Source organism: Zalophus californianus, chromosome 13 (assembly GCF_009762305.2).
Source record: "Zalophus californianus isolate mZalCal1 chromosome 13, mZalCal1.pri.v2, whole genome shotgun sequence".
In the NCBI taxonomy this organism is placed as follows: domain Eukaryota; kingdom Metazoa; phylum Chordata; class Mammalia; order Carnivora; family Otariidae; genus Zalophus; species Zalophus californianus.
In genome coordinates this window covers 22,135,021-22,161,715 of record NC_045607.1, presented here as the reverse complement: position 1 = coordinate 22,161,715, position 26,695 = coordinate 22,135,021, and the positions used below count along the sequence as shown (strand labels likewise).

General features: G+C 38.1%; 1 protein-coding gene across 7 annotated transcripts in view; it reads right to left on the bottom strand.

The window, feature by feature from the left end:
* ECPAS (Ecm29 proteasome adaptor and scaffold) overlaps positions 1–26,695 on the bottom strand; it is a 99,846-nt gene that overhangs the window by 33,084 nt on the left and 40,067 nt on the right. For all 7 annotated transcript variants that reach the window (XM_027614864.2, XM_027614862.2, XM_027614861.2 and 4 more), the window contains 17 exons: positions 24,498–24,637; positions 21,311–21,392; positions 18,759–18,878; positions 15,930–16,015; positions 15,621–15,699; positions 13,755–13,804; positions 12,521–12,587; positions 12,305–12,427; positions 9,958–10,061; positions 9,435–9,558; positions 8,114–8,194; positions 6,705–6,930; positions 5,544–5,635; positions 3,377–3,511; positions 2,439–2,601; positions 1,833–2,005; positions 563–664 (listed from right to left, as the gene is read on the bottom strand). In XM_027614864.2, the coding sequence (XP_027470665.1) occupies positions 563–664; positions 1,833–2,005; positions 2,439–2,601; positions 3,377–3,511; positions 5,544–5,635; positions 6,705–6,930; positions 8,114–8,194; positions 9,435–9,558; positions 9,958–10,061; positions 12,305–12,427; positions 12,521–12,587; positions 13,755–13,804; positions 15,621–15,699; positions 15,930–16,015; positions 18,759–18,878; positions 21,311–21,392; positions 24,498–24,637 (1,947 nt within the window). The remainder of the gene's footprint in view (positions 1–562; positions 665–1,832; positions 2,006–2,438; positions 2,602–3,376; positions 3,512–5,543; positions 5,636–6,704; positions 6,931–8,113; positions 8,195–9,434; positions 9,559–9,957; positions 10,062–12,304; positions 12,428–12,520; positions 12,588–13,754; positions 13,805–15,620; positions 15,700–15,929; positions 16,016–18,758; positions 18,879–21,310; positions 21,393–24,497; positions 24,638–26,695) is intronic.

The window sequence follows — 26,695 nt, the reverse complement described above, 5'->3', positions numbered from 1 at the left end:
TCCCAACTACATTAGAAATTTATCCAGATGACAGAAGCTTGGCCACCTGCCTCAAGAGCAACTGGAATACCAGCACCCACTTCCCACATGTAGCTGATTGGGTGAGCCACCCCTTCTACCCACACTGCACCGGGCTTTACTCAAAAACGAAGAGGAAAGTACTTTTCCATGTAGGTGATTTACTCAATGCTATGCCCACCAAAGTGGTAAGCCCAAGGCTGGTACTCAGTAAGTACTTGGTGAATAAATGAATAAAGGTTTAATTTAAAATCTCACAGCATGCCAGGGTGCCTGGGTGGCTCAGTCAAGTTAAGCTCAGGTCATGATCCCAGGGTCCTGGGATTGAGCCCCACGTCGGGCTCCCTGCTCAGCGGGGAGTCTGCTTCTCCCTCTCTCTCTCTCTCTCCCCCTCTGCCCCTCGCCATCCCCCCATACTCTCTCTTTCTCCCTCTCTAAAACAGATGAAAAAATTTAAAAAAAAGAATAAAATAAAATCTCACAGCATGCAAAATTCCACGCCTTTTGTTTGATTAACTTAACAATCAGAGAGCAATATAAATACCTCCACAGAATCCATCAGACCTTGCAAGAGGAGTTTCTGGTGAGGAAAATCTCCATCCCCAACTGGAAAATATCCCAGTGTTTGGATTGCTCGTTCTTTCATCTAGAAAACCAGAGAATTTTGCTTTAAAAAAAAAAAAAAAGTACGTAACAGCTTTATAACCCAGAACAGTGTTTCCAAAATGAGATGACAGGGAGGGCAGTCTGTCTAAAGCACTTATGCATGCAAGTTTTTTTTTAAAGTATCCACAATTTCACAGAATTATGTGTATAAGACATTGGAGGTAGAAAGACATAAAACTGAGTTCATTAAGGGGCCATGGCTGCAAAAGAAGAAGAAAGCCTTTAACAAGATTTATTATCCGTCACCGTCACACTGTTTATAAATGTAGATTCTGGGCCCAAAGGACCTAAGGTCAAATCACAGCTTAACCATTTTAGCAGCCTTTACAGGTATGTGACCCTAGGCAAGTTACTGCACTCTCTGTGACTCCATTTCTTCATATGGGAAAGGAGAGATGACAAGTGTACCTACTTCAGTAGACCTTCTGAAGAGTTCCATTAATTAACATATATGAAGCCCTTAGCATACTCCTGGCACATTACAAGTGTTCAACAATGGTTGGTGAGCACTAATTAGTTAATAATAGCTAACAAAAACTACACTGTGATAGTCTCAGGAAGTTTTAAATGGTACCTAGACCAAGAATAAGATTGTTCATTAAATTGGTAGTAAACTGATTTATCTGCTCATTAAATCATGTTATATTTCAACACTGAGGTCCTCTGATCACAAATGTTTTAAAGTTTATGAAAGTGTTTATCTAAAACTAAAAATGATAAATGTCCTTCTCCTCAGACATTACTCACACTGCTTCCTAACATCCAGACTTCTTAAAACCATTTTTGCTGTCAGAGGTTAAGATTTAGATTTGGTCTAAAACTACAGAAGTGGTAACAACTATTTAACACTTTATTACCCACTTTCGCATGACAAAAGAATTACCTGTGCAGCTAGTTCTTTACCCAAATCCTAACAGTTATGGGTCTATATCGGAACAACTGGGCCAAACGGTGCATGCACAGAGGTCATACACAGATTACCCCTAACTCAAAACTAAATAGTCACTAGACTTTATCATTCTTTTTTTACATTAAATCCTTCCTCCAACTGCACTGTCATCTATCCTCATTGCAACTGCGTTTTTGCTCACTTATGTATCTATGAATAGAAAGAATTTCAGAAGAAGGGGAAAAAAGGAGAGACTTGCCTTATTTGTTTCTTTACTGGAGGGTATTCTATTCAGCAAGCTTTCTACAAGATGTGATTTGGTGAAGCCAGATCCCTCACTGGGGATTGGGAGCGGACCGTTCCTGCCGATTTCACCGAGGGCTGTGCAGGCAGCAATGGCCAGGAGGGGCGACGTACTGTCCAAAAACGAGCCTGGAAGCACATGAGCCAAGACTGAGAAGAAGACACTACTGCTCTTGGGGTCCGGGGCAAGCAGCAAGGGACTCAAGACTGTCTCAGAGACGGCAAAACAAAATCAAAGTCCACATTTTCTTCTAATTAGTAATTTGTGAACATTCAGTCAGTAATGAAACAACACGGGAACAAGGCAGACAGCACTGTCCGCTTATAAATGTTTAAGGTTTTTCCCTGTAACACAACCATCTCTGTCATACAGAAACACATAGGAAGAAACGTACAGAAAAATTAAAGTACTTTCATTGTTATTAAAAGCACAGAACTTATCCACCATCAAGCAAGGTTTTGTGAAAAGACTTGTGCTTTTAAGGTGCAATGCTGTAAAAAGAAATTAAGATGCTGTAATAAATTTGAACCCAACTCAAGTCAGCACAAGTGAGTCAAGTACCTATTGTTTCCGTGGCACTCTGAATGAGTTCCTCTTGTTCCGGCAGGAAGTCGGCATCTGTCTCCAGGTCCTGCTGCTCTGCCATTCTCATTTTCTTTTTGGCCAAGTATCTTCCTACCGTGAATCCCAACGCAAGCAAGGATCCGTGCTGTATCTCTGGGCTCTGAACCACACAACAGCTCTTGTCACTCTCTCTCACATGCAAGAATGCACGGAAATAACAGTATGCTTAGGAGAGTCATCTCTCCAATAAAATGTAAGGCCAGAGAACAAAGTGATCATCTGAAGTTCTACTGAATGCTAACGAACCTGGAGTTTCCAACACTCAAGAATTCTGAGAAGGTAAGCTGAGTCTTGATTCACTTCGAGTAATTCCCTAACCCCACACCCACTCCAAGTCTGGGTGAAGTGACTCTCCTGCAGGCTCCCTGTAGCACCCAAACTTTCTTCTAGCTTGGAGCACTCACGTAACTACACTACCATTAATTTTCAAGCATAATTTCTCCCTTCTGCCCTACTGCCAACAAAATACAATGAGCAGACACGATTTCTAATTGCTAAAACCTCTAAACACAAAGTAGAGGTTTGATTATTCAAAAGCACGTGTTTCCTAATAGAACAGGCTTGACGACAGGTGGCTCTAGATGGGGAAAGAAAAAGGAACTAAGATGTCCGAGCACCTGGTAGTACGAGGGATCCTCGTGTAATCACTCCCCACTGTATTCCTAGCACCTAAAACAGCGCCGATTAGACACAAGGCACTCACAGTTGTTGAATGGACTGAATGAATCAATGTATTACCTATCTCAATTATTCTTCACCATCATAAAAGTTCCTTTTAGAAATGAGAATACAAAAACTAAAAACGTATCAGATGCTTTTAGAAAGCTCTCCCATCTCCCACAAAAAAGAACAAAGACAAAACTGATATAACATACATGATTGTCTTTTGTGGTCTTTATAAGCTGTTCTATCATTGACTTCAACTCATTCCCCGACACTGTAGATACCACCACAGAATAAAACAATGCCGCCAGTTCACGCATCTCTTCTTTACTGCTATTCATCAGACTCTGAGTGGTATAGAAAAACAAATATATACGTGATATACAATCATCTTCCTACTGACAACATTTGACATTTAAAATTGAAAGAATAAATGATACATTATATTGTTCAATCTATTGGTATAGGTAAGAAAATAACACAATAAGCTACGTCAAAATAAAATCTGAATTATATACCAAAATCTTCTGTGCATTTTCATCAAAAAAACAAACATAAAACAGACAAAATACACAGATGATCTGAAACAGAGGTCAACAAATGCTTTCTGTAAAGGGCGAACAAGGCTTTGTAGGCCACCTGGTCTATGCAGCAACAACTCTATTCTTCCACTGTAGGGCAAGAGTAGCCGCAGACAATGGAGAAATGAAGGGGCTATCTGTGTTCCAATAAAACTTTATGGACACTATAATTCTCATGTCAGAAAATACTACTCATCTTTTGATTTTTTTTCAACCATTTAAGAACATGAAAACCACTCTTAGCTTGCAGGCCAAACAAGAACAGGAGGCAAGGCAGATTTGGTACATGGACCATAGTTTGATGACCCCTGATCTACATGATCAAAAGTCAAAAACTGTACGATCATTTTACAATCAGCAAATATTCACAAGGAATAAAAAATCCTTTTTAAATTTGAAGCCATTTCATGAGGCCAGTCTTTCCAGAAAAGCACAAAACTTACACTTCTTGGTATATTATATTCATGCTTTCACCCTGAGATAACCTGCAAATTTTACCATAATTCAAGCTCCAATTTCCCAAAAGAACTGCATTATACACAGCCCAAGAGGTATATGAAACTGTATGAGCCATACCTGTACTAAAAAGAACTTTTCATTGTTTATGTGAAATTCAAATTTAACTGAGAATCTTGTGGTTTTTTTTTTTAAGATTTTTATTTATTTATTTGACAGAGAGAGATACAGAGAAAGAGAGGGGAACACAAGCAGGGGGAGCGGGAGAGGGAGAAGTAGGCTTCCCGCTGAGCAGGGAGTCGATGCGGGGCTCGATCCCAGGACCCTGGGATCATGACCTGAGCCGAAGGCAGACGCTTAACGACTGAGCCACTCAGGCGCCCCGAGAATCTTATATTTTTATTCGCTAAACCTGGCAATGCTTTTGGTGTTACCATGAGACAGGAACACTCTCCTACGTGGCTGGTGGGAGTGTAAATTAGTACCAGAGGATGTGGACTATCAGTCAGAACTGCAAAAGTCTATGTCCTCAATTCCACTTCTGGGGAATCCATCTAAAAAACAGACTTCCTTATATTCAAAATGATGGACTGTTCATTGCAGCAGAGTGGAAGCAACCAAAATGACTATCAGTGAGGTTCTAGAATAAATCACGGCATAGTCATACAATGGAAAAAATGAAGCTGTTAAAGAGGACATTCCCTCTCTATTTCTACAGAATACCTCTACATTCTAATGTTAAGTGAAAGAGGTAAGGCACAAAACAGTGTGAGAAGTTAAATAACTTAATAATAAAATTATACTATATGTTAACTAACTAGAATTTAAATAAACACTTGAAACAAAACTGTGGAAACCATGTACCTTTTGTGTAAAAGAAGGAAGAAAAATTAAAAATGCTTATTTTTATTTGTATATGCATAAATAAACTCTAGAAAGTGCACCATATAGAAATAAGTGATGACCTACATATGTCAGGTGAGAGAGGAAGGGGCAGGAAGTTGGGAGATGTGGGTAGGTGGGAGAGAGTTACAGAAAGGAGATATTTTACCCATCTTTTATTTAAGCTACACAAATCTATTTTAACTTTTGAAACAGAAAATACATATATTTTTTTTTACTTATATGATTCTCAATTCTTCTCTCACTCTCACCTAGATGGATTGTTGAGATACACTGATACACTGACCACCTACATGCTTCCCAGGAACTGTTTGATAAGAGTTTTCAAAACAACCCAAAGGCAGAAAAGGTTATAGGAACACTAGTAGGAAGACGAAATTATAAGACTAAAGTGTAAAATATGCAGACTCGAAGAGAAATATACATGCATAGGATGTACCTTTATCCATTCTGTTTTGTCTACAAATTTGGTAGCCAGTTTTTCTGGATACACGGAGACAGCTTCCAATAAACAGTACATGACTGGCAAACCTAAATAAGAAAGAATTCAAAACCATTTTAGCTTCAAGAAAAGTGATAAACACACAGGGCTCACTAAATTCCTTTAAAGTATAAGGCTACTGGGGGCGCCTGGGTGGCTCAGTTGGTTAAGTAACTGCCTTCAGCTCAGGTCATGATCCTGGAGTCCCGGGATCGAGTCCCACATCGGGCTCCCTGCTCAGCGGGGAGTCTGCTTCTCCCTCTGACCCTCCCCCCTCTCGTGCTCTCTCTCTCTCTCTCTCATTCTCTCTCTCAAATAAATAAATAAAATCTTAAAAAAATAATAAAGTATAAGGCTACTGGGACACCTGGGTGGCTCAGTCAGTTAAGTGTCTGCCTTCAGCTCAGATCATGATCCCAGGGTCCTGGGATCGAGCCCCACATCAGGTTCCTAGCTTGGCAGGGAGCCTGCTTCTCCCTCTCCCTGCAGCTCCCCCTGCTTGTGCTCTCTCCCTCTGTCTCTGACAAATAAATTTAAAAAATCTTTAAATAAATAAAGTATAAGGCTACTGCTTTCCGAAGCATTCCCCAGTTCTACAAAACAAAAAGCAATTTAAATACAGTATGTGATCCAAAATAGCAAATTTATAGACTACGTATCTATAAAAAAATGCCCTGTTCTTCACACCCACTTCCAAAGTAAAAACATTATCTATTGTTAGCATTTCTTTCCGAGAAGAGTAAGAGTGTATCAAGAATGAATCAAGGGGCGCCTGCGTGGCTCAGTCGTTAAGCGTCTGCCTTCTGCTCAGGTCATGATCCCAGGGTCCTGGGATGGAGTCCCACATCAGGCTTCCTGCTCGGCAGGAAGCCTGCTTCTCCCTCTCCCACTCCCCCTGCTTGTGTTCCTGCTCTCGCTCTCTGTCAAATAAATAAATAAAATCTTTAAAAAAAAAAAAAAAAAGAATGAATCAAGTAAGTTTAGAAAAGAAACAAAGACTCATGTTCAGTTACAGTAGTGAAGGAAGAAAATAATTTTGCTATAAATTCTCAGCTGAGTTTAAAATGAGATTTCTGCTTAAGTGCCTTAATGTCCGTCCTCAGCAGCACGACCTCCTACCTCCAACACCTGCCAACAGCTGCTGAAGTAGGCCAATGTAGATCTGAACAGGGTGGGTTTCTCCACTCTTGGAAGAAGATGATGAGGATGTCGCCTGGCCGCCTGACAGCAAGGTCCTTATGTAGCGTCCAATGGCTGGGGCGTGGTCCTGCATATCAGCCAAACTCTGGGAGGTGGGCACCACTCCCGCACTGTGCGCTAGGCACATGCGCAAGTACAGGACTATCTAAAAGCAGAAGGAAGAAGAATACCAGACAAGCTCCTCAAGAAATTAGTATGGGAGGGTGCTCTTCAAAATGAGTTTCCCATTTTCATTCCCCCCTCCCCCCGCCGCCTTCATAAAGCTATTCAACAATCCTCACGAAAGCTGGAAAACATGACTCAGTACGTTAACTGAAATTACCATAATGGAGCACAAATGACTCAGTACGTTAACTGAAATTACCATAATGGAGCACAATTTACATAACAAGCTTTTACAAATCCAGAGTGTTTTTAGTGGAGTTTAATGGAATTAAAATGCAAACTCAACTTTTTAAAGTCTAAACAATTACAGGGGCGCCTGGGTGGTTCAGCCAGTTAAAGCCTCCGACTTGTGATTTCAGCTCAGGTCGTGATCTCATGGGTCGCGAGACAGCCCCGTGACTGGCTCCACGCTCAGCGGGGAGTCTGCTTGAGATTCTCTCCCTCTGTGCCTCCCCCACTCGCATGCTCGCGCTCTCGCTCTAATAAATAAATAAATCTTTTTAAAGATTAAAAAAATAGTCTAAACACTTACAATAAAAAATTGTTATTTTTGAAAGCTGGTGGGAGAGGGGAGAGTGAGCAGAAACCTGGGGCAAATCATCTATTCCTGTGGAACTCCAGTTGTATTTAATCTCCACCAACATAAGAATTTGAGAAAATGGGTTCAAATCATAAGAGTAGACGCACCACCATAAAACCTTCTGATATAAACTGGCCACCCAGGAGTCCTCCTGAAGTTCTTTCCTTGACAGCTAAAATAGGCAGCAATTCCACTGTGGGTATCTTACTCTGAACAAGATTACCTCTTGTCATTTAATTAATGCAAATCAATGACCTAAACAACAGATAATCCAAAGAACCTCAACATAGCCCTGGCTTTAAAATTCAAATCTAATTTTGCTGTAAAATCACAATAGTAATCAATGCAGAGCACCCAATTCTTCCACAATCTCACTGAGATAAATATATTTACAGACTCCACTACGAATTGAAATAATACCAATTACTCAACACTGTTTTTCTAATAAACAATCTGGTGAAGGACAATGACATCACCATATGGCTTTATCTAAAACACAAAAAATTTCAGACATCTCTTTGGGTGTGACATTATCTTTTAGAACGTTTAGAGAGAGCAAAATGGAAATAGGTCAAAGTCCTACCTCTCCAAAGGCTGCTGGGTTAAATGGAAGGACAGTGGTCCCAGTCATGTACTTAGCTGGAGTTTTCATTCGATGGGAAGCCTAATAAAAATAAGCCAAAAACAAACACAATTACTAAAACATGGAGCACGTGTGCCCTTCCTCAATTCAAAAATAACTGTATCTCTAACTACATTATTGTTTGCTACTGTTTTTTTCTAATCAAAGCATTTTTCCATCAATCATGCTGATTTGCACATGTCCCTCAAACCCTAAATGATAGGTGTGGTGTCTTTTCTTCTTCCTGTTTTTACTGGCTTATTTAAAAAGAATAAACCTGCTCAGGGCACCTGGGTGGTTCAGTCAGTTGAGCATCTGACTTGGTTTCGGCTCAGGTCATGATCTCTGGGTCGCAAAACTGAGCCCTGTGTCAGGCTCTATGCTCAGCGGGGAGTCTGCTTGAGATTCTCTCTCCTCCTCTCCCTCTGCCCTTGCCCCTCACATGCGTGCACGCGCGCTCTCTCTCAAATAAATAAATAAATCTTAAAAAAAAAAAGAAAAGAAAGAAAGAAAAGAAGAAGAAACCTGCTCCAGGCATCTACGAACAGTCACCTCAGGCCACTGCAGGCCAGTTACTTTCATTACAAACGGAGGCAGGAGGAAAAGATGAGCACAAAAGCATCTTCTCACCACAAATATGACTGTGCCTCAGAGAAAAAAATCATGGCTACTTAGTCCTGGCCTCCAACTCCCTTAAGATGTCTATCTAAATAAAAAGCCAGGACCACCAGCCTACTCAAAGGAACCCTGACGTAAAAAGTGGGACAGGGTCAGGACTGGGGGTCACAACAGCCAGTACTCTGTCTGATCCACCAGCAGAGAGAACCACACACACACACACACACACACACACACACACGAGGCTTGCAAAAGCAGACGTGACGTTCCCTTATGATCACAATGGAAAAAATCTGAACTGTTCCCTGAAGCATTCTTAAATTTATGGTTTCTAAATAATATCCTTAAAAATACAAAAAAAAAAAAAAGGTATTTTTAAGCATGTCATACCAAGGAGAAAATTTTTAAACCCAGCCAAAATGTTGACAAGCATAAAAGGAATTTAAGTAATTCAGATTGGGGCAAAACAGATCAATTTTGAGAATTAACATTTTTCTCATTTTGTATTTTCGTCCTCTCCTTGTAAATATTAACACTGTTAGAAACCTTACTACTATTCAACATTTAGTGATAACATTTTAAATGTGTCACCTAAAAAAATACATGTTTATTTTCATGATTCATTATATGACCCAAACTAACTATCTGAAGTTAAATGCCATACCTTTTCGTGAATATAATACACCATTTCCGGGAAAGAAGGCATCTGCTTAGAAGCACTTTCTTTTCTGTTTCTACCAGGAAGACACCTTAATACACGCTGTGCTTCTCCATGAACTTCTTCCCGTCTTACAGAAAGACAAATAGGAATAAAAAATAAATTGCAATAATGATAGAATGATCATGTGATGATTAAGAACAGCCATTTCGGGGGATCTGAGAAAATGTCTTAAATATATTCTTAGCTATCTAAGCAAAGAGTCATAAAATACATTGTAAGAAACTACTTCTTTTTGGAAATTTCTTGAGATTTGAAGAGTTACGTGGCTTGCATCTTTTAAGTTTACCCACAGAAAAAAAAGAATATAGGGTATAACTAAAGGTATCATATCAAGGGCCATATTTTTAACTCTTTAATAAACTGCTTCCAAATTCCATAGAGCCACACTGAAAACAAAATAAATTTTAGTAATTTTCAAATAATTTAAAATGAACCCAAATTCAAATTAACACCTTTTGAAACTTACGGATCTCCTGCAGCTAGTAAGAGCAAATATCTGGAAGGTATATGATCTGAGGGAAACACCGTGCTAGCAAATTTCACAGCCACCTGTCGAACTTGAACTTCAGGCTATTTAACACATAAATACACGCACACACAAACACATACAGATTTTAAAAAAAGAAGAAGAAAGAAGAATCCAATTACCAACAGCTCATTCCAGTCAAAATAAGTCATCTTAATTGTAAAAAATCAAAAATGAAGTTATTTTAATAAGTATGCCTAAGTAAATAAAATGAAGACAAATCATTTGTTGAAAATCTTTAATCAAGTTGTTTAAAAGTCTTTTGGACAGCGGCATCACTTAAAAAGTACTTTTATGAGCTAAATAAGGACCCTCCAAATAAAGCAGGAAGACCCACAAAGACCATAGCCAGAGGATGTCCCTGTACACGCACATCCTCCACCCAACTTTGGGACCACGGTCACTGTGAACAGGTTTCTCGCCGTCATCTCTGCTTCCCCAACCCTCAAACTGTCAGTCACATGAATGAAATTAAGATATTTGTTTTGTTTTGTTTTTTAAAGATTTTATTTATTTATTTGAGAGAGAGAATGAGATAGAGGGAGCATAAGAGGAGGGAGGGTCAGAGGGAGAAGCAGACTCCCCGCTGACATCAGGGAGCCCGATGCGGGACTCAATCCCGAGACTCCAGGATCATGACCTGAGCCGAAGGCAGTTGCTCAACGAACTGAGCCACCCAGGCGCCCCGAAATTAAGATATTTGGCAGGGAACACAAACAGAGGTTACCTGGAATCTCTATAAATTTGAAGCAAATTCGTCTCCAAGTTTTTCAGATTAGCTTTAGTTAAAACTGACTCCGAAGGAGTTTCAACTACATGAATATATTCAATTCACCTAAACAGAATAATAAACTAATCTACGAATACAAAGTTCAATGAAAGAAGCAGTTGAAGAACCTTTATTCTGAAAAGCCTTATTCTCATGTACCTTCCCCCCAGGTCATTCTCCTAGTCACAAACCTAACATAGTGAGATGAGAGTGATATTAAGAAACAGATACTGTCCTATTCATTCAGGTATTCTTGTTCTTTTAAGCATTCCTTGAGCTACAATAAAGAGCAGTGATATTAAGGACTAGTTCATATGATTTGGCCTAGAGTCTGGTTGCTTTAAATGTAGTCTGAGAAAAGAACACCAACTAGCTTCGGTTTAGTAACACTGCTACATGATTTGATCTGCATGTGTATAACCAGAACCCACATGCATTATACAAGCATCATATATCCTTGTACGATTACCTAGGGAAAGATTTAAGTGTTCTATTCTAATGAGCTTCCAAATAAGCCCACACTTCTTTGTCCACAATATAGGACTATGAACCATGTACAAGAGCATCCAACAGTGGAACTCGATATACAGTACTGTTTTTGAGTGTACATAATAATCCTATCATATTTCAATAGAAACCAGATATCTTTCTGAACCTTTAGTAATTCCCTTGATATCAATGTATTACATATGCCAGCCAAATTTCAGTAAGACACAATATATATTAATCATACCAATACTTTTTGACATCATTCCCTCTTCTAATCTCCCTCTTTCTACTCCTAGAAATGGAGGACAAAGAACTGACTATAGCAAGTCCATATTATTTTATATTGTATATTATATATTACATATACGTATGTGTATATATAGATACTCAAAATTTTCTATAAAATACCATGACAGCCAAATAAAGAGGACTAGAAGGAAGAAGACTATGTATGATATACTGGCTTACTTCCTACAGACTCGATTTTAAGGTATAAAATTTGTCTTTCTTTCCTTCTGCTTTTCCCCCAGTGTTGGCTATAGAACTCCATCCCAAAGGACTGTAGTGTTCAGCTACCAAGTAAGACAAAAGACTTCCAACTTGGAGGACACGACATCAACAACAGTTTCCCAACCTGAAAGGCTTTAAACATAAAACCTCTGAGAATATCACCACTCCTTCTCCCCTAAAATCAGATTCCCATCATGAAGAATTAAAAATCAATCAGAAATCACAGTCCTGGGCCGCCTGGGTGGCTCAGGTGGTTAAGTGTCTGCCTTCGGCTCAGGTCATGATCCCAGGGTCCTGGGATCGAGTCCCACACCAGGCTCCCTGCTCAGCAGCAGGGAGTCTGCTTTTCCCTCTGCCCTCCCTCAAATAAATAAAATCTTTAAAAATAATAATCACAGTCCAAGTGAAACCAAATATTCTTAATTGTCAAGATCATTAAGGAAAAAAAGCAATTCCAATTCTGTTCTTAAAAATGTATACTGTATCAGCAACCATGGCAGTTCACATAGTTGGACCTACCTTTATTAAGTATGAAGCCACAAGTGCCTCCATGAGAGTTCGCTGTGCTCCCTCCAAAGTACTATAAGCTCCCACCATCATAGATAATGCTTCTTGAATAGCAAGCCGAGTCTCAGGCTCTTCCTATAAATATAATAAAAATAGTGTTTCCCTCCCCGTCGGGTTTCCAGGTCAGCATCCAAGTGGAAAGCATAAACCTGCTGGGTGTTTCCCTACCTTACAAAGGGCTTCAAAAAGCTGCTGCACAAGAGCTATATCCTTGGTGAATAAATGGGGCATTCGACTGTAAGAGAATACAAGACCATTATTACGATCGTAAATTTCCATGAGGTTAGAAGAAAATGTAACTGAACACAAATTTTCTTGAAAATGCATTTTCATCTCTAAACATAATGTCAACAGGGTGCCTGGGGGGCTCAGATGGTTAAGCATCTGCCTTCGGCTCAGGTCATGATCCCAGGGTCCTGGGATCGAGTCCCGCATCGGGCTCCCTGGGAGCCTGCTTCTCCCTCTGTCTCTCTCTCTCTGTCTCTCATGAATAAATAAAAAATCTTTAAAAATAAATAGATATATAAATAAATAAATAAACATAATGTCGACATCATTAGATTACCTCCCCAAAGAGCCAAATATTGTTAAAAGTAAATACTTAGTTCTTCAACTGTCTAATATAAGTAACCCATGATTAGACTACATACTACCCAGACAGAGCCTTTATAAGATTCCATGCATTCAGTTAACATTTCTGATTTTAACATAAGAGAAATAGACAATTAAGACCAAACTGCTATTTAAACTAAAGGCTATCATGTAAGTGCTGTATCAGGTGACTGAGGGTGGCTTTCCTCTGAGCCCCAAAGATCCTTTCCCTGCACAGACAGAAGAGCAAGACCTAGTCTACACAGGCCAGTACAGGCCTTGCGCCACGGCTGGCAGCACCACACGGTGCCACAGTCTCCCTGAAATATAGGGAAGGAAGAGGAAACCAGGAGGAAGTGGAAGGAGGAAATCATACCATAAGCAGAAGAAAAAAAATCCACCTCTGGAAACAGGGCCACTCAGAATCATAATATAGCACTATCAGAAAAGAGAGTCAAGAGCTAAACCTTGATGATTGTGGTTATAAAGACTAGTTGGTAAGCAGCCACAAGAACACTTAAGGTCAATCAAATGTCTCCAGGGTGCAAGAAAAAGTAACCCGTTAAGATACAATCCAGTTCAAAAATCTCATTTCAAGACTACCATTTAATATGGAAACATATCTATCTTCAAATGGAATGTCTCACATCATTTTCCTTCTACAAGGAAAACATTCCTAAACAACCCATGGCCATTAAATACATTTCCTTTCAAAATCACAACCAATTTATTCTCCATCCATTATTAAATGCCACATAATTTTTCTTAGTTTACCAACAGGATATCTCTCACTGAAGAAGAGTTTACTCACCTGGAGAGTTTTCCAACAGCTGAATATGCCATTGACAGTAGCTTAGGGTCCTTGAAATTAAGAAAAAAAAAAAAGAACAAAAAACAGACAAAACAAAAAATACAGTAAACGGCAAAACCTTTTTGCTGCAATTACATGCATTATTTTACTCCTTGTTAAACCTGGTCTCACTCTGCCTAACTACGTGATATTAGCATCTAACAAAACAAACAAACAAAAAAAGGTCCAAACCCGGAATCATCACACTACTGAAAAGAAAAACAAAACAAAACTTTGCATCCCCAACTCACTCCAAAAGGAAAACACAGAGATCATATATGAAAGGGTTCTCTCAGCTGGTGCTAAGTTCAGGATATTTTCAACACTATGTACCCTGCAAACACCAAAATTCATCTTCAACACACTGGGAAAACAGCTTAACTTATCAGAAAATTCACCACTGGTCGCACAGACTAGGATCCTCCATCTCTCCCCCCAAAATTGCAGTAAGCTGGGGAACGATTACCTAAAACACTGCATGATAATAAACAGCTTCCCCTCATATCTTCCATTATAAAAAATGAAAGGGATCATAGTCATCAAGTGAGTGAGGTTCCCTCCTCAGACAGACAGAATTTTATATTGTTTTATGAAAACCAATAGTCTGATTACTCAGAAAAAAGGAACACCTCTGTGAGTTGAAGTTTATACAATTAACATAGGACTCACTCTTCCACACCTTGATGGACACACTTAACAGATTCATCTGTTGGGAAGCCCTGCAGGTACCTCCAGGAGGTAGAGAGATTAGGGACCTATGGTTTATCTGGCCTCTTGAATTTATTTTTAAATATACAGATTCTCCCTAAAAGCCCAAAAGCATTTTTATTTCTACCAACCATCCCAAGCATCAGACTATGTATGCCATTAAAAAAACTCTGAAAGGTTTCCTAGGCCTCAAAAACCCTGCAAGCACTATTCAGTAAAAGATAGGAGAGCCAGGCCTACCACTGCTCCCAAAGGAACTGTACAGGAATGAACAGCTTTTCCCTAATAATAATACCTACTAAAGTGCATTCGATGTGCTGAACAATTTTTGTGTATAATCTCATTTAATCTTCACAATAATCCAACGAACAGGTATTATTTTCATTTTTCTAATAAGGAACAGAGCTCCAAAGAATTTAAGCAACTCATCAAAGAACAAAACTAGGATTCCAACTCAATTCTAACTCCAACCGGCAGAATGTTAATTAGTTTACAGCTGCAAACATGCATTCATGTTTAGTTAAGACTTGGGAAAATAATGCTCACTAGAGTTCTTGCAATATTACCTTCTTTAGCAAGTTCACCCGAACTACATGAAGATGGTTAAGAGTGACACAGCAAGGACAACGGGGATCCCAAAGAACCCTCATCCCACTTAGCTTAAGGAATCAAAAACTTACTGAATGCATGTTTTTATATAATTTTGAATTGGTAAAAAACTCAGCCCTTAAGAATTAACACTATTTCTAAATATAAGCAAATCCAAATAAACATCCATATGGAAACAAATCATAAAATAAAATGTAATGCTTTCCATTCCATTTTTGCACAGTGCCTAAAAGCAGAATAAAATGCAGTTGCTTTAAAAGATGTTATTTAAAGAAGCAACAAGACCCCTCGAAATTTGTACTGTATTTTTAACACTTAATTCCAAAAACAAAAAAGCAAAAGATGGCAGTAATTTCTGAAATTCACACCACTTCAAGTAAAAATGTTAAGAAATGATGGAACAATAGCAAACTGTAACTAACTAAACAAACATGCAGACCAGAAAGATTGATAACAGAAAATACTTTAAAATATAAAATGTTAACAGTGTTTAAAAGACAAGTCACTTACCTCTTTATATTCATTGATTAGCTTGGTGAGGCCATTCAAAAGCATTGGACCTAATGGCTTAATCTTGATTTCTGGACAACTTTAAAAAAATAGCACACATACACAAAAGCAAGTTAAGAATCTCATTATTAGCGTATCTTTTCAGATGATGACTTAAAATAATTAGAGACACAACTGAAATAACCTATTAAAACCTAAAATATTTTCAAGATGAGCAAACATGGTTTCTTTCTGGGTAAGAAAGAAATACTTGAATCATTTGCTCACTCCAACAGCTTGAAATCTTACAAATATTTCAAAAAAACTTACGTTATACAAATGTGATGCACAAACTGCAGGGATAATGTTCTCAATTTTGAATTTGTATTTGTACCAAAAAGTCCATCATACACCACCTATGAAAAAGGGACAATGTCAAGAACACCAATTAATACCAGCAATTTGCTATTCTCAGATATTAGGATTCAACAGCAGATCTTGTGCACTACCCCTTGTTATTCAAAATTAACACAGTTCTTTTTAATACAGATAATCATCTTAGTTGACCAACTTAGGAAGCCGTCAGTAGCTCCAATCAGGAGTCTGTGGAATAACAAACACAGTGGTTGATCTTGACAGTCTGCAAAACTTGTGGGTCTACCACCAGAAAGCAACAGAGTTCACAGTGGGCCCTCAGTCTGCCACTCCGTATCACACAGGGGACATGAGCAGATAAAGCCACTCTGGTTCCTTAATTACATGTAGTCAGTCATTCCAAACAAATTATAATAAAAGCTTCATGGAAAATGTCAAGATTAAAGCATTTATTCTACAAGTGTAGAATACAGGTGCTCCATGTATGGTGTAGTCATGCCTAGGTGGCAACAGATCACACAGGTGAGTCCTATACAGCATCTAGAAGGTTCAGACATTAGACAGCAATGTCAAAGAAATCTAAATTCCTCAAATTCCCACTTTCCATGGGACGGACAGTCTTACACTTAGAAAAAAAAATCTCACATTGGTTTCTAAAATGACTAGCAGTATTCTGATCTTACTTAACAATGACATGTGACTGAACAGGACCGAGCTCTGCTGGGTAACCAACACTAGCCAGGTACTGTGAGACACACGAAGAGACAAGCATTGCTCCTAAGGCACCCGATCTGCTTGAGGGATCAAAATGTACATACATTAAAAATGATACAGGACAATATATAATCACATGCTACCTTATTCAGAAAAGACTTCTAGAAAATTTATCTGATGATGCGAAATTATACAGAATAATATGGTAAGATAAAAGAAGCAAAAGAATTAATCAGAATACTAATGTTTTATCAGAAAAAATAAAATTCACTGTGCACATATTATATGCAAAGAATTATGCTGGGTACTTTCGTATGTTCAAAATCAGGGTGAGGTACCATGTGCCTAGTTAAAGCCACTGGTATCAGGAAAGAAGAGGCTCATCTGAATGATGCCTTGAAGGATTTCTATGATTGACAGGTGGAGAAGAGAGGGGTAGGGCCAATTATGTAGGAGAAAAGTAATGCAATCATTAAAAATGGGAATAGAAAGAAGATGTGTGTGAGGGACAGTGAGTTTGTCTTTGAATAACCAAGTTTTAGCCAGATTTATTTGGAAAACATAAATAACTACAAATAAAGTACACACCTACAGGATGTCTATGAATATTTTGTCACAAAATTCCAGCTGCTTATTATGTAATGTAGTGTTACTACAACCAAAATTTCTGAACCAGAATTATCAAGACACTACCCAGGAAACAGTGCTTGCGAACACCAATTATAAAACACCAATTATGAAAAAGAAATGACGGAAACTCTGGGATAATTTTATGTTTATGAGACACAGAGAATACTTTAAAGTCATCAAATATTAGAGTGCCAGATGGGGGAATAAAAGTTTTATCATCGAGGGGGAGGAAGTAGCCACTTCAACAAAATAAGCCTTAAGAGGGAGAGATGCTAAGACAGAAGCCTAGGCCCTCCATACAGTGAGCACGATGGCAAGTGTTCTCACTTCGGGACTGAAAAACGAGAGCGGGAGGTGACGCACTGGAGGGAATCCTGAAACAGGAGTAGATGTTGACCAGGCTGAAGGGGGAAAGGGGAGGGCTCTGGCAGGCAGAGGGAACATCATGAGCGGAGACACAGAGCGATGAAAACAGCATCTTTAAAGAGGAACAATCTTCGGTTGGAGCATAAGGTACAGGGCAAGGGGGTGGTGAGACAGGAGACCAGAAGAGAGAGAACTGCTAACCTGTCAGCTCGTACTCGGAACGTGGTAACTGAATGAGTACTAGCCACTGTGCTCTCAATTTTCTATCACCCCATTCAGTCTTTAAAACCTTGCTACGAGTAAGCTGCTGTTATTACACCCATTTTACAGATTCAAAAAAGAACTTTTTAAGAAAAACAGAAAAAACCCTGAGGCTTATTTAGGATCTACAGCAAATAACTGATGACAAAATTTTACTCAAATCTATCTGCTACCTGAGCTGAGCTGGTCACCACTTGGGCAAAAAAGGTAGGAGCTTTTGCAGAGGGACTCGTGTCCTGTACTAACAGAGTACAAGGATTTCCAACTGCAACAAAAACTCTGGTGGCAACAGAGAAAATAGGCTGACTGTCTTTCAGATGAGAGGAGGGGAAACAAGATAGATTACTGTGATGGCCAAAGTGAGAAGGCACAGTCCCAATTAACATCAGCATTAGGTGGAGGGAGATGAAGATATTGAGGCAGCAGAATCAAGAGAATTTGGCCACTGCTGTCATGTAGGGGTTCAGTTAAGGATGACACTTGATAACTGAATTTTTCCACTTAACTGACCACCAGAAACTTGTTTGCCTAAGACAAACATTTTTGGAGAAAAGCCACGCAGAAAAGCACTAGTTTGAAAGGACAGTCACCATACATTTAAGTTGAGTGTTAACTATATATAGTATGTATCCTATAACAAAAAATTAACCATGTCTGCAGCTAAACTTGAGATAGAAAAAAAAGATGGAATCTCATTAGACTTGTTATGTACATCAACATACCTCCCAAATATGCATTAATGCAGTTCTTTCTGTAATTAGACAGACATAAAAGTTGTAAACAGGCCATTTTTCTCTGGAAAGAATGAATTACCTGGATGTTAGCTGGGAACGTTTCTGCAGCTTGTCTAGAACGAAGGAGATGGGGGACAATCTTTAACTTAACCCTTGTACTGACGGGGTCCCTCTTCAGCTCTGGTTTCAGAACTGCTCCCTGTTAAAAATATGTTTAATTATAACTCAGCAGTTCAAAATTACTACTCACTGAAAACAGTCATGAGAAATCATAAAATCACTGGTCTCTCAATCTTTTCTTTCAAGATTCCTTTACACTCTTACAAACTACTGAACACTCCAAAGAGCTTTTGCTATACTGAAATACCTATCAATATTTGCTATATTAGAAATGAAAACTGGGAAATTTTTAAATATTCATTTAAAATTATAATAAATCCATTATACATTTTCATAACATATTTTTAAGATTAACTATATTTTCCCAAACAAAAAACTGTACTGAGTGGCACTGTTTCATATTTTCTCTAAATATCTTAATTGTCCACCTTAACAGAAGAGAGTTGGATTCTTTTATCTTCTGCCTTCAATCTGTTCTGGTATGTTGTTCTAGTTAAATTACATAAAAAAAAAAAAAAACTGGCACTGGGTGGGGCCAAAAGAACAAAACAAAACCCAGTTTCATAAAGATATGTGTTTGGAAAAGTGGGGATGATTTTAGCTTTTTCGGGTAATTCCATATATTCTTTGATACTACAGCAAAACTTAATAGTTTCTTAAAGGCTAGTTACAATTTGGATTTGAAACCTTATCACTGAACTTTTGTATACTCTGTTATACTAAATTCCACTGATCTGTGTTGCCCACTGAATGGCGCCCTTACCCTCGTAATGCTTCTGTAACATCACTGGTCATTTGCAAAGTACTGGCTCATGAGTTAGGCAAACATTTCATTATAAAATAGTTTTTAAAATCACATGTTATTATCACCACCAATCTAATCAGAAAAATCTGTAGGTACTGACAAAATGTGAGGCTCATTGTGATGGGTACAGGTTTCCCTAAATAGTAATTTTTGCTTGAAAGTCCAGCTTTTACCACTGCCAATAAACCACGTGAATTGTTTTTCTTGAAGCCTCATTTCTTCATTTTAGAGAACGTATCTGCCAAATACCATCTCAATATCCACAGCTTCCCAGCCTACAGGTAAAATAATTTTTACTGCTTCATCAAAGATATTCTTTTCTTTTTTAAGATTTATTTATTTATTTTAGAGAGAGGGAGAGAGAAAGTATGCATCAGGAGGAGGCACAGTGAGAGAGGGAGAGAGAATCTGAAGCAGACTCCACAGTGAGCACGGAGCCTGACACGGGGCTTAATCCCACGACCCCGAGATCATGACCCAAGCAGAAACCAAGTGTCAGCTGCTCAACTGAACCGCCCAGGCGCCTCATCAAAAATATTCTTAAGTAAAGCTGAGTTTTATTCTTTTTTTTTTTTTTTTTAACAATGAGTGCTGACAGTTAAGAACACAGTAACTACTAGTACTATTTAGTGACACAGTTGTGGTTTGTGCTAGGACCCCAGCAGTTACACCCACCATTGTTGGTGCACCATCAGTGCAAATATCAACACAATAAAAAAAAAAAATCTCCCTATGACCCGACAGGGGTGCATGGACCACATTCTAAGAAGCACTGACCTAATTCAACCCTTTCATTTTCTCCACAAAGAATATGAGGCCAAGAAAAGCCCTGTGATTAGCCAAATCTCTCCTCCCCAGTACATTTATGTGCAGCCATTCAGGACTAGAACCCAAGGGGGAGGCTCCCAATTCCCAATTCATTGTTCTTTCTGCCACATCACACTCAATTTAATCTAACTGGAAATAGTATGTGGGGGGGTATGATTTTTAAAACAACTATTTATGGTTTAAAAAACAAGCAAGCAAAAAAATAATCCTTGTATGTCTGGATTTGAACTTGAGAACACTTTTAAACACAGTGAACTGAACAGAATTTAGCTTATTAAGAAACACCTTACTTGGAGGCTTCAGAAGAACCCATCTATTGTCCTAGATTTTAGACCAGAGGTCAACAAATGAGCCAATGGGCCAGATCTGGCCCACCATCTGTCTTGATAAAGCCTATGAGTTAAAAATAGTGCTTATGTTTTCAAATGATTTTTTAAAAATCAAAAGATTAGTACTTCAGAATATGTGAGTATTATATGAAATTCAAATTTCAGTAGCCATGAAGTTATACTGGCATACAGCCATGCTCCTTCGTGTGTTGCCTACAACTGCTTTCATGTTAGGGCAGAGCTGAATGGTTGTTGCCTCACAATCACATGGCCGGCAAAGCCTAAAAAACTGACAGAAAAAGTGTGTGGATCCCTAATCCAGACAGTGTATCATCATTATTTAAGTACAGGAATTGAAACGACCAGCTCAAATAAACTAAGTTACCAGAAAATCTTAATCCACCCAGACAACATGGCTTAAAACTAGTATTTCCTCCAGGATAAATTCAGCTTAAGTCAAGATAACTAGGAGAAAAAGTTCAAATATATGGAGCTCATGTCAACCAAATGCTTTTTATGATGATGTGAGAATAAACCAAAACAACCTACCTCTTTTGTCTTCAGTGGTATATCTCCAAGGTATACCTTGTACATCTTATTAATGATGGCAGGATTATTCCAGTCAATCAAGCTACAGAAGGTTTCAACACAGCTTGTTAAAATTATTTTTTTGGTCCCACTTCAATGATTTCAAAAAATACACAGCCCCAATATTCGTTACCAAAGGAAAATGTCAGAAATACACAAATGAACTGAGCAACTGAGTTGTAGAAGAGAGGAAAGGGATTAATTTAGATCAACGTTAGTTTCTAAACAGAAATCGAGGAAGTCACTTGTCCCACCCTGATTCAATAGCGCATTACATCCACGGCCCAATTTGACACCCATACAAGAAAAATGGACTGTATTTCCCTCTCAAGGCCAATGTCACGGAGCAGTTCCGACAGAGCAGAGCTGTAGTACACTTGTTCAAAGAGAACTGAGGCAAGCATCATTCTTCTGTTGAACTATCTGGAAACCCAAAAGTGATAAGGAAAGTGACCCAAAAATAAAAAAAAATTATCCATTAAAGCCCCAACCCTAAGAAGCTGGCAGCCCCTCCCATTTCTCTTATATTGTGTTACCATGACCTCCAGCCTCCCTCTCTTCCTTCTCTGCCAGCACGTATTTGCAGCTTCATCACCTAACCCTAATAGCAGTCATGCTGCCATTAGTCCCTGACTTGCTCCTACTCGGGCCGCACACTGTCAGGTGAATGAGGATACGGCACCGTACCCTATACCACCACCCCCTGCGGCAGCCCCTCCCAGTCACGTTACAAACCTAGCAGTACCGCAAGCCTGTGTGTCACTTCGTCAGTGACTTTTAAACCATACTATCTTCTCTCTGCCTCCTGACACTGGTTCTGCTTCCAAGCTATGTTCTAATCTGTGCAAACACAATTTCTGATGCTGCTCTGACAGGTTTTCTAATCCATCTCTTCTTTCACAGTTCATCCATCTGCCTCTTCCTCAGACAGCCACAATTTCACTATCCTCGAAGATGTTCCACTGTTCTATTAGTTTCTATTCACCTACACTCTCCTCAGGTGACTGCTATTAACTAATCCTCAAGCTCCACCTTTGTTTCCCTTCTATAAATACATCAGGCGTAGAGATTTTTGACAACACATACACACTTTAGTAAAACTTAATGGTAAAAACAAACTAAAAACTAATAAGGATAATTTTCACTGTTTCCTCTACTTTCCCCTTGCCATCTTTCTAGTTTTATTACGTTTGTTGTGAAAATTCAGAAATGTACAGAAATTTATCATCTGTATACCATACCCCTCTCTATTCCTTTTCAGTAACCACTAACTTTGGTGTATCTTTTTCTAGACTTCTCTCTTATGCATGTAAAATGGGTGGATGGTATAGCAGGTAGGTAGGTAAAGAAACAGATTAAAGAGAGATGCATCACCTGAAGAGATACTTCAGGATTTTTCTTTTAACAAAATGGGAAAATATCTACATGCCGTTCTCAACTTATTTTTTACCTCTTAACAATGTTAAACTCCTCTTATGAAAAAAATGCACACTTGTTTTAACAGACAAAATCGAAACGAACTAGAATACTCCTGCACCACATTTACATTTCTAACAATCCGATCCACTACATGGTGTAAAGAATGGGGCCAGCTCAAACACAATGAGAAGTTTTAAAGGAAGATTTTTTGATACTTCGAAACCAAATAAATTCTTTGAAAGGGATACCAGGAGGATGCAGCTATAAGCAGCATGAAGGAACTTTAGATTGGGGGGGGGCGGTGTTAAAAGTACAGTCTAGTTCAGTTTCCTTATTCCACAGAGTCCAAGGCCTGGTAGGTTACAAGAGGCTTTCACACTCCATCAGCAAGAGGCGTGACCAGAATTAACGCCATGACAACGTGCTCCTCCCCTACGCTGCCTTACCCCTGCCTTGGAGGGGTACACCATTCCTAACCGCCCCCACACGTGCAGTCCACTTACGGACATGTAACCGAAGACACAACGAAGTTACCTTCCTTACTCGGTTACACCTACTTGTATCACTTTCTTTGAAGTGGAAAAACGACGATATATGCACTCCACTGCCTTTTAGCATGCTATTACATTAAGCATTAAAACAAATGAAGAACATAACTCTTCCACAATTGTGATAGTTTTCAACCAAGTAACTTAATTTCTCCTGTTGTTTTTCCAGTCTCCCCACATCTCCTGTTTTAAATCAGTACACATATTATTTTGTATTCCGCTGTATTCATTTGCCATTACTTGGGGACAATTTACACATTGTTTTATTACTTTCATAATTATTTGGGAAGATATATAATATTCCATATAGAGACACACAGTTAATTTACTTAACTATTTCCCTGTAGTAGAAATTTGAATGTTTCCATTTTTCTTAAAATTATAGGAAATGGTATAATGAGCAAATCTATAACATTTTTCTAAATATAATCTTTTTCTTCTTCTGAATGACTCTCTTAGGATAAATTCCCAGAAGATTTACATAAAACATTATAAATATTTTTATGATTCATTACATACTGCAAAGTGCTTTCCAAAAATTATTTCGGTTTATAATGCCAATCAACAGAATATAAAAACAACAGTTTCAACAGAAACTTAAATGGAGTTTCAGCTGTTACATAATTTTATTTACCAATGGGTACAAACTGGTACACCAGTGTTTCATTTTGCACTGATTTGATTTCTCACACAAAATATTTTCTCTGAGCCTATCACTATTTGTATTTCCTCCTGTGTGAATTAAGATCTATTCAGCACCTCTTTTCATGGGACCTGTTTTTTACCGTATTTATCATAATACCTACATATCCTTTATTAAAAGCAATCTCAAATGGTCTGACACAGAGGAAGAATCAAAAATGAGTAACTTCTGGGTTTTGACATTCTTCTTAACATCAGTTCTTTAAGTCCATTTAGCTAGACGACAAAGGTCTCACTTCTCATGGTAATATCTCTAATCCATTCCAGTTTTAAACTGCTTTTCCAAACAGCTTTTCTTGTCTTATACAGAAAGCTGCTCCTAAAGCAAACTGTCTTTATTACAAATTAGGTATATTTCATAATCTCCTAAATTGAATGTCTCATTATAGAAAATCCTGAAAGAATAAATATGTGCTGAGTGAGCTTTCAGAAATATGGACTCTTTTCATTTTTTCAAGGTGAAAAGGGAGGTAGTTTACCTTTGCTTGCTTTTCAATTCTAGGTCCGCTGCTGTCGCTACACTGTGGCGTGTGTCACTAGAAGCAATCACCAAGTGGAGAACAGCTTCGAGTTCAGGCACCTGTTCAGCCTCTATGAATTTCACTATACCCAATTTGCACTGCAGATAAATGAAGGGAGAGAAAAACAGTGATCAAAGAAACAAATACTACCAACCAAAAATTAATAGTGACAACAGTAGCAGCTCCTGTTTAGGCTTACAATGTGCCAGGGAACTGTATATAACATATATTCATGACTTCATTTAACCCTCACAATCTATGACATAAGTAATATTATACCCATTTTTCTGATGAGGAAACTGAGGTGAGGCTTAAGAGATCAAGGCACATAGTACGTGATGAAAACAAGATTCAAACCCAAGTTTCTCCAAATCGAAGACCATTATAATACACAGCCTTCCTACTTAGGTTACAGTCTCTCTAGAATGATAAAGCCTTAAACTGAAGTCCAAATTTGGAGCCTACAGGTAAGAGATTGGTACATTATAAATAGAGGGCTCAGTGGATTGTTTTGACAGTTCAAAAAGAACTAAACCACATTCCACAGAATTCCACTCTATTGTTAACATATTCATTCTGTCCTCAATATTCTTACAGACCGAAAACAATAGGATTTCAAACACACTCTAGTCAAGGCAAGTGAAATTTTAACCAAACAGTATTCAATCTAATTGAATGGCTAAAATAAAACACAGACTGAAGAAGGATTCTAATTAGAACTTCATGCAATGTGAAGGAGCTATGAATTTCAAAACAAACAATTCTATTTAGGACAAATATGCCTGAAAACTATCTTTACCTTTAAAAATCAGTTATATACCACTTCTTATGTATATGAATCAAGATTGAGAGAGCTTAAAATTATTAAATAATAACATGCAATTTAAAAAGGTATATAAACAGATCATAAAATGCTTGCCTTCCCTACCCTTGTTCAAAACAACTTACTTGTGGCAAGAGCCACAAGAGAAAAGACTCATTTACTTAAGCCACAGAAGAACAGTTAATGGAAATTAACTACACAAAGATATAAACAAAAAAATGTGCAAAGAAATCTGAAAATAATACTAATGTCCATCAATAGGAAACTAGTTAAAATCTTATGTGCTTTACACATAATTTTATATATATTTATATATATACTTTTATATATATTTATGTATTTTTTATAATTACATAATTTTTATAATTATGTTATATGTAACATATAAAAAGATGACTTTTTAAAAAAACTTTATATATTGTTAAATGAAAAAAGTAAACCACAAATACTGTATTGCATGTAAATGTATGTAAATGTAATATGTAAAAATGTATAAAACTGTACTTATATACATATACACACACAAACACACACACATAGAGTAGGCTGTAGATGAATGACAAACTAGGATTCCAGGTCATTTTTAACTTCTCTTTATAATGTTCTGTACTACTTGAATCTTTACATTATCATAATGTTATCATTAGAAAAAATAAAAACCTTTGTTTAAATAAAAAAAAAATTATTTCATCCTTGAAACTAAATGGTTCATTTAGATTCACTAGATTATAAAATTGACAAAAACGTGGAGAGGCCCTTAAAAATTAGCAAATAATTACCAACACAAGATTACAAGTTAGGGCGCCTGGGTGGCTCAGCTGGTTAAGCGACTGCTTTCAGCTCAGGTCATGATCCTGGAGTCCTGGGATCGAGTCCCCACATCGGGCTCCCTGCTCAGCGGGGAGCCTGCTTCTCCCTCTGACCCTCCCCCTTCTCGTGCTCTCTCTCATTTTTTCTCTCTCTCTCTCTCAAATAAATAAATTTAAAAAAATCTTTAAAAAAAAAGATTACAATTCAATTTAACAATTATTCTCCAGCACTTGGACCCTGAGCCCTCAGAGAGGCCTAGATTCAAAGCCTACTAAAAGGAGTAAGACCAAGGTGCATCTCAAAACCTCAATTCCTTCTACAAAGTGAAATGATTTCTCTACCTCCTTGGGTTGCTGTAAGGATTAAATGACACAAGGTATTCAGAGTGCTCAGCAGAGTACCCATCACATCGCCCACACCGGAAACAGAGGAGCTGCTACTACTATTGACCTTTCTTTCTTACTTACATCATGGTTTGAGAAGGGGAAAAAAAGACCTTTGAAACATGAAGTAAATCTAATCA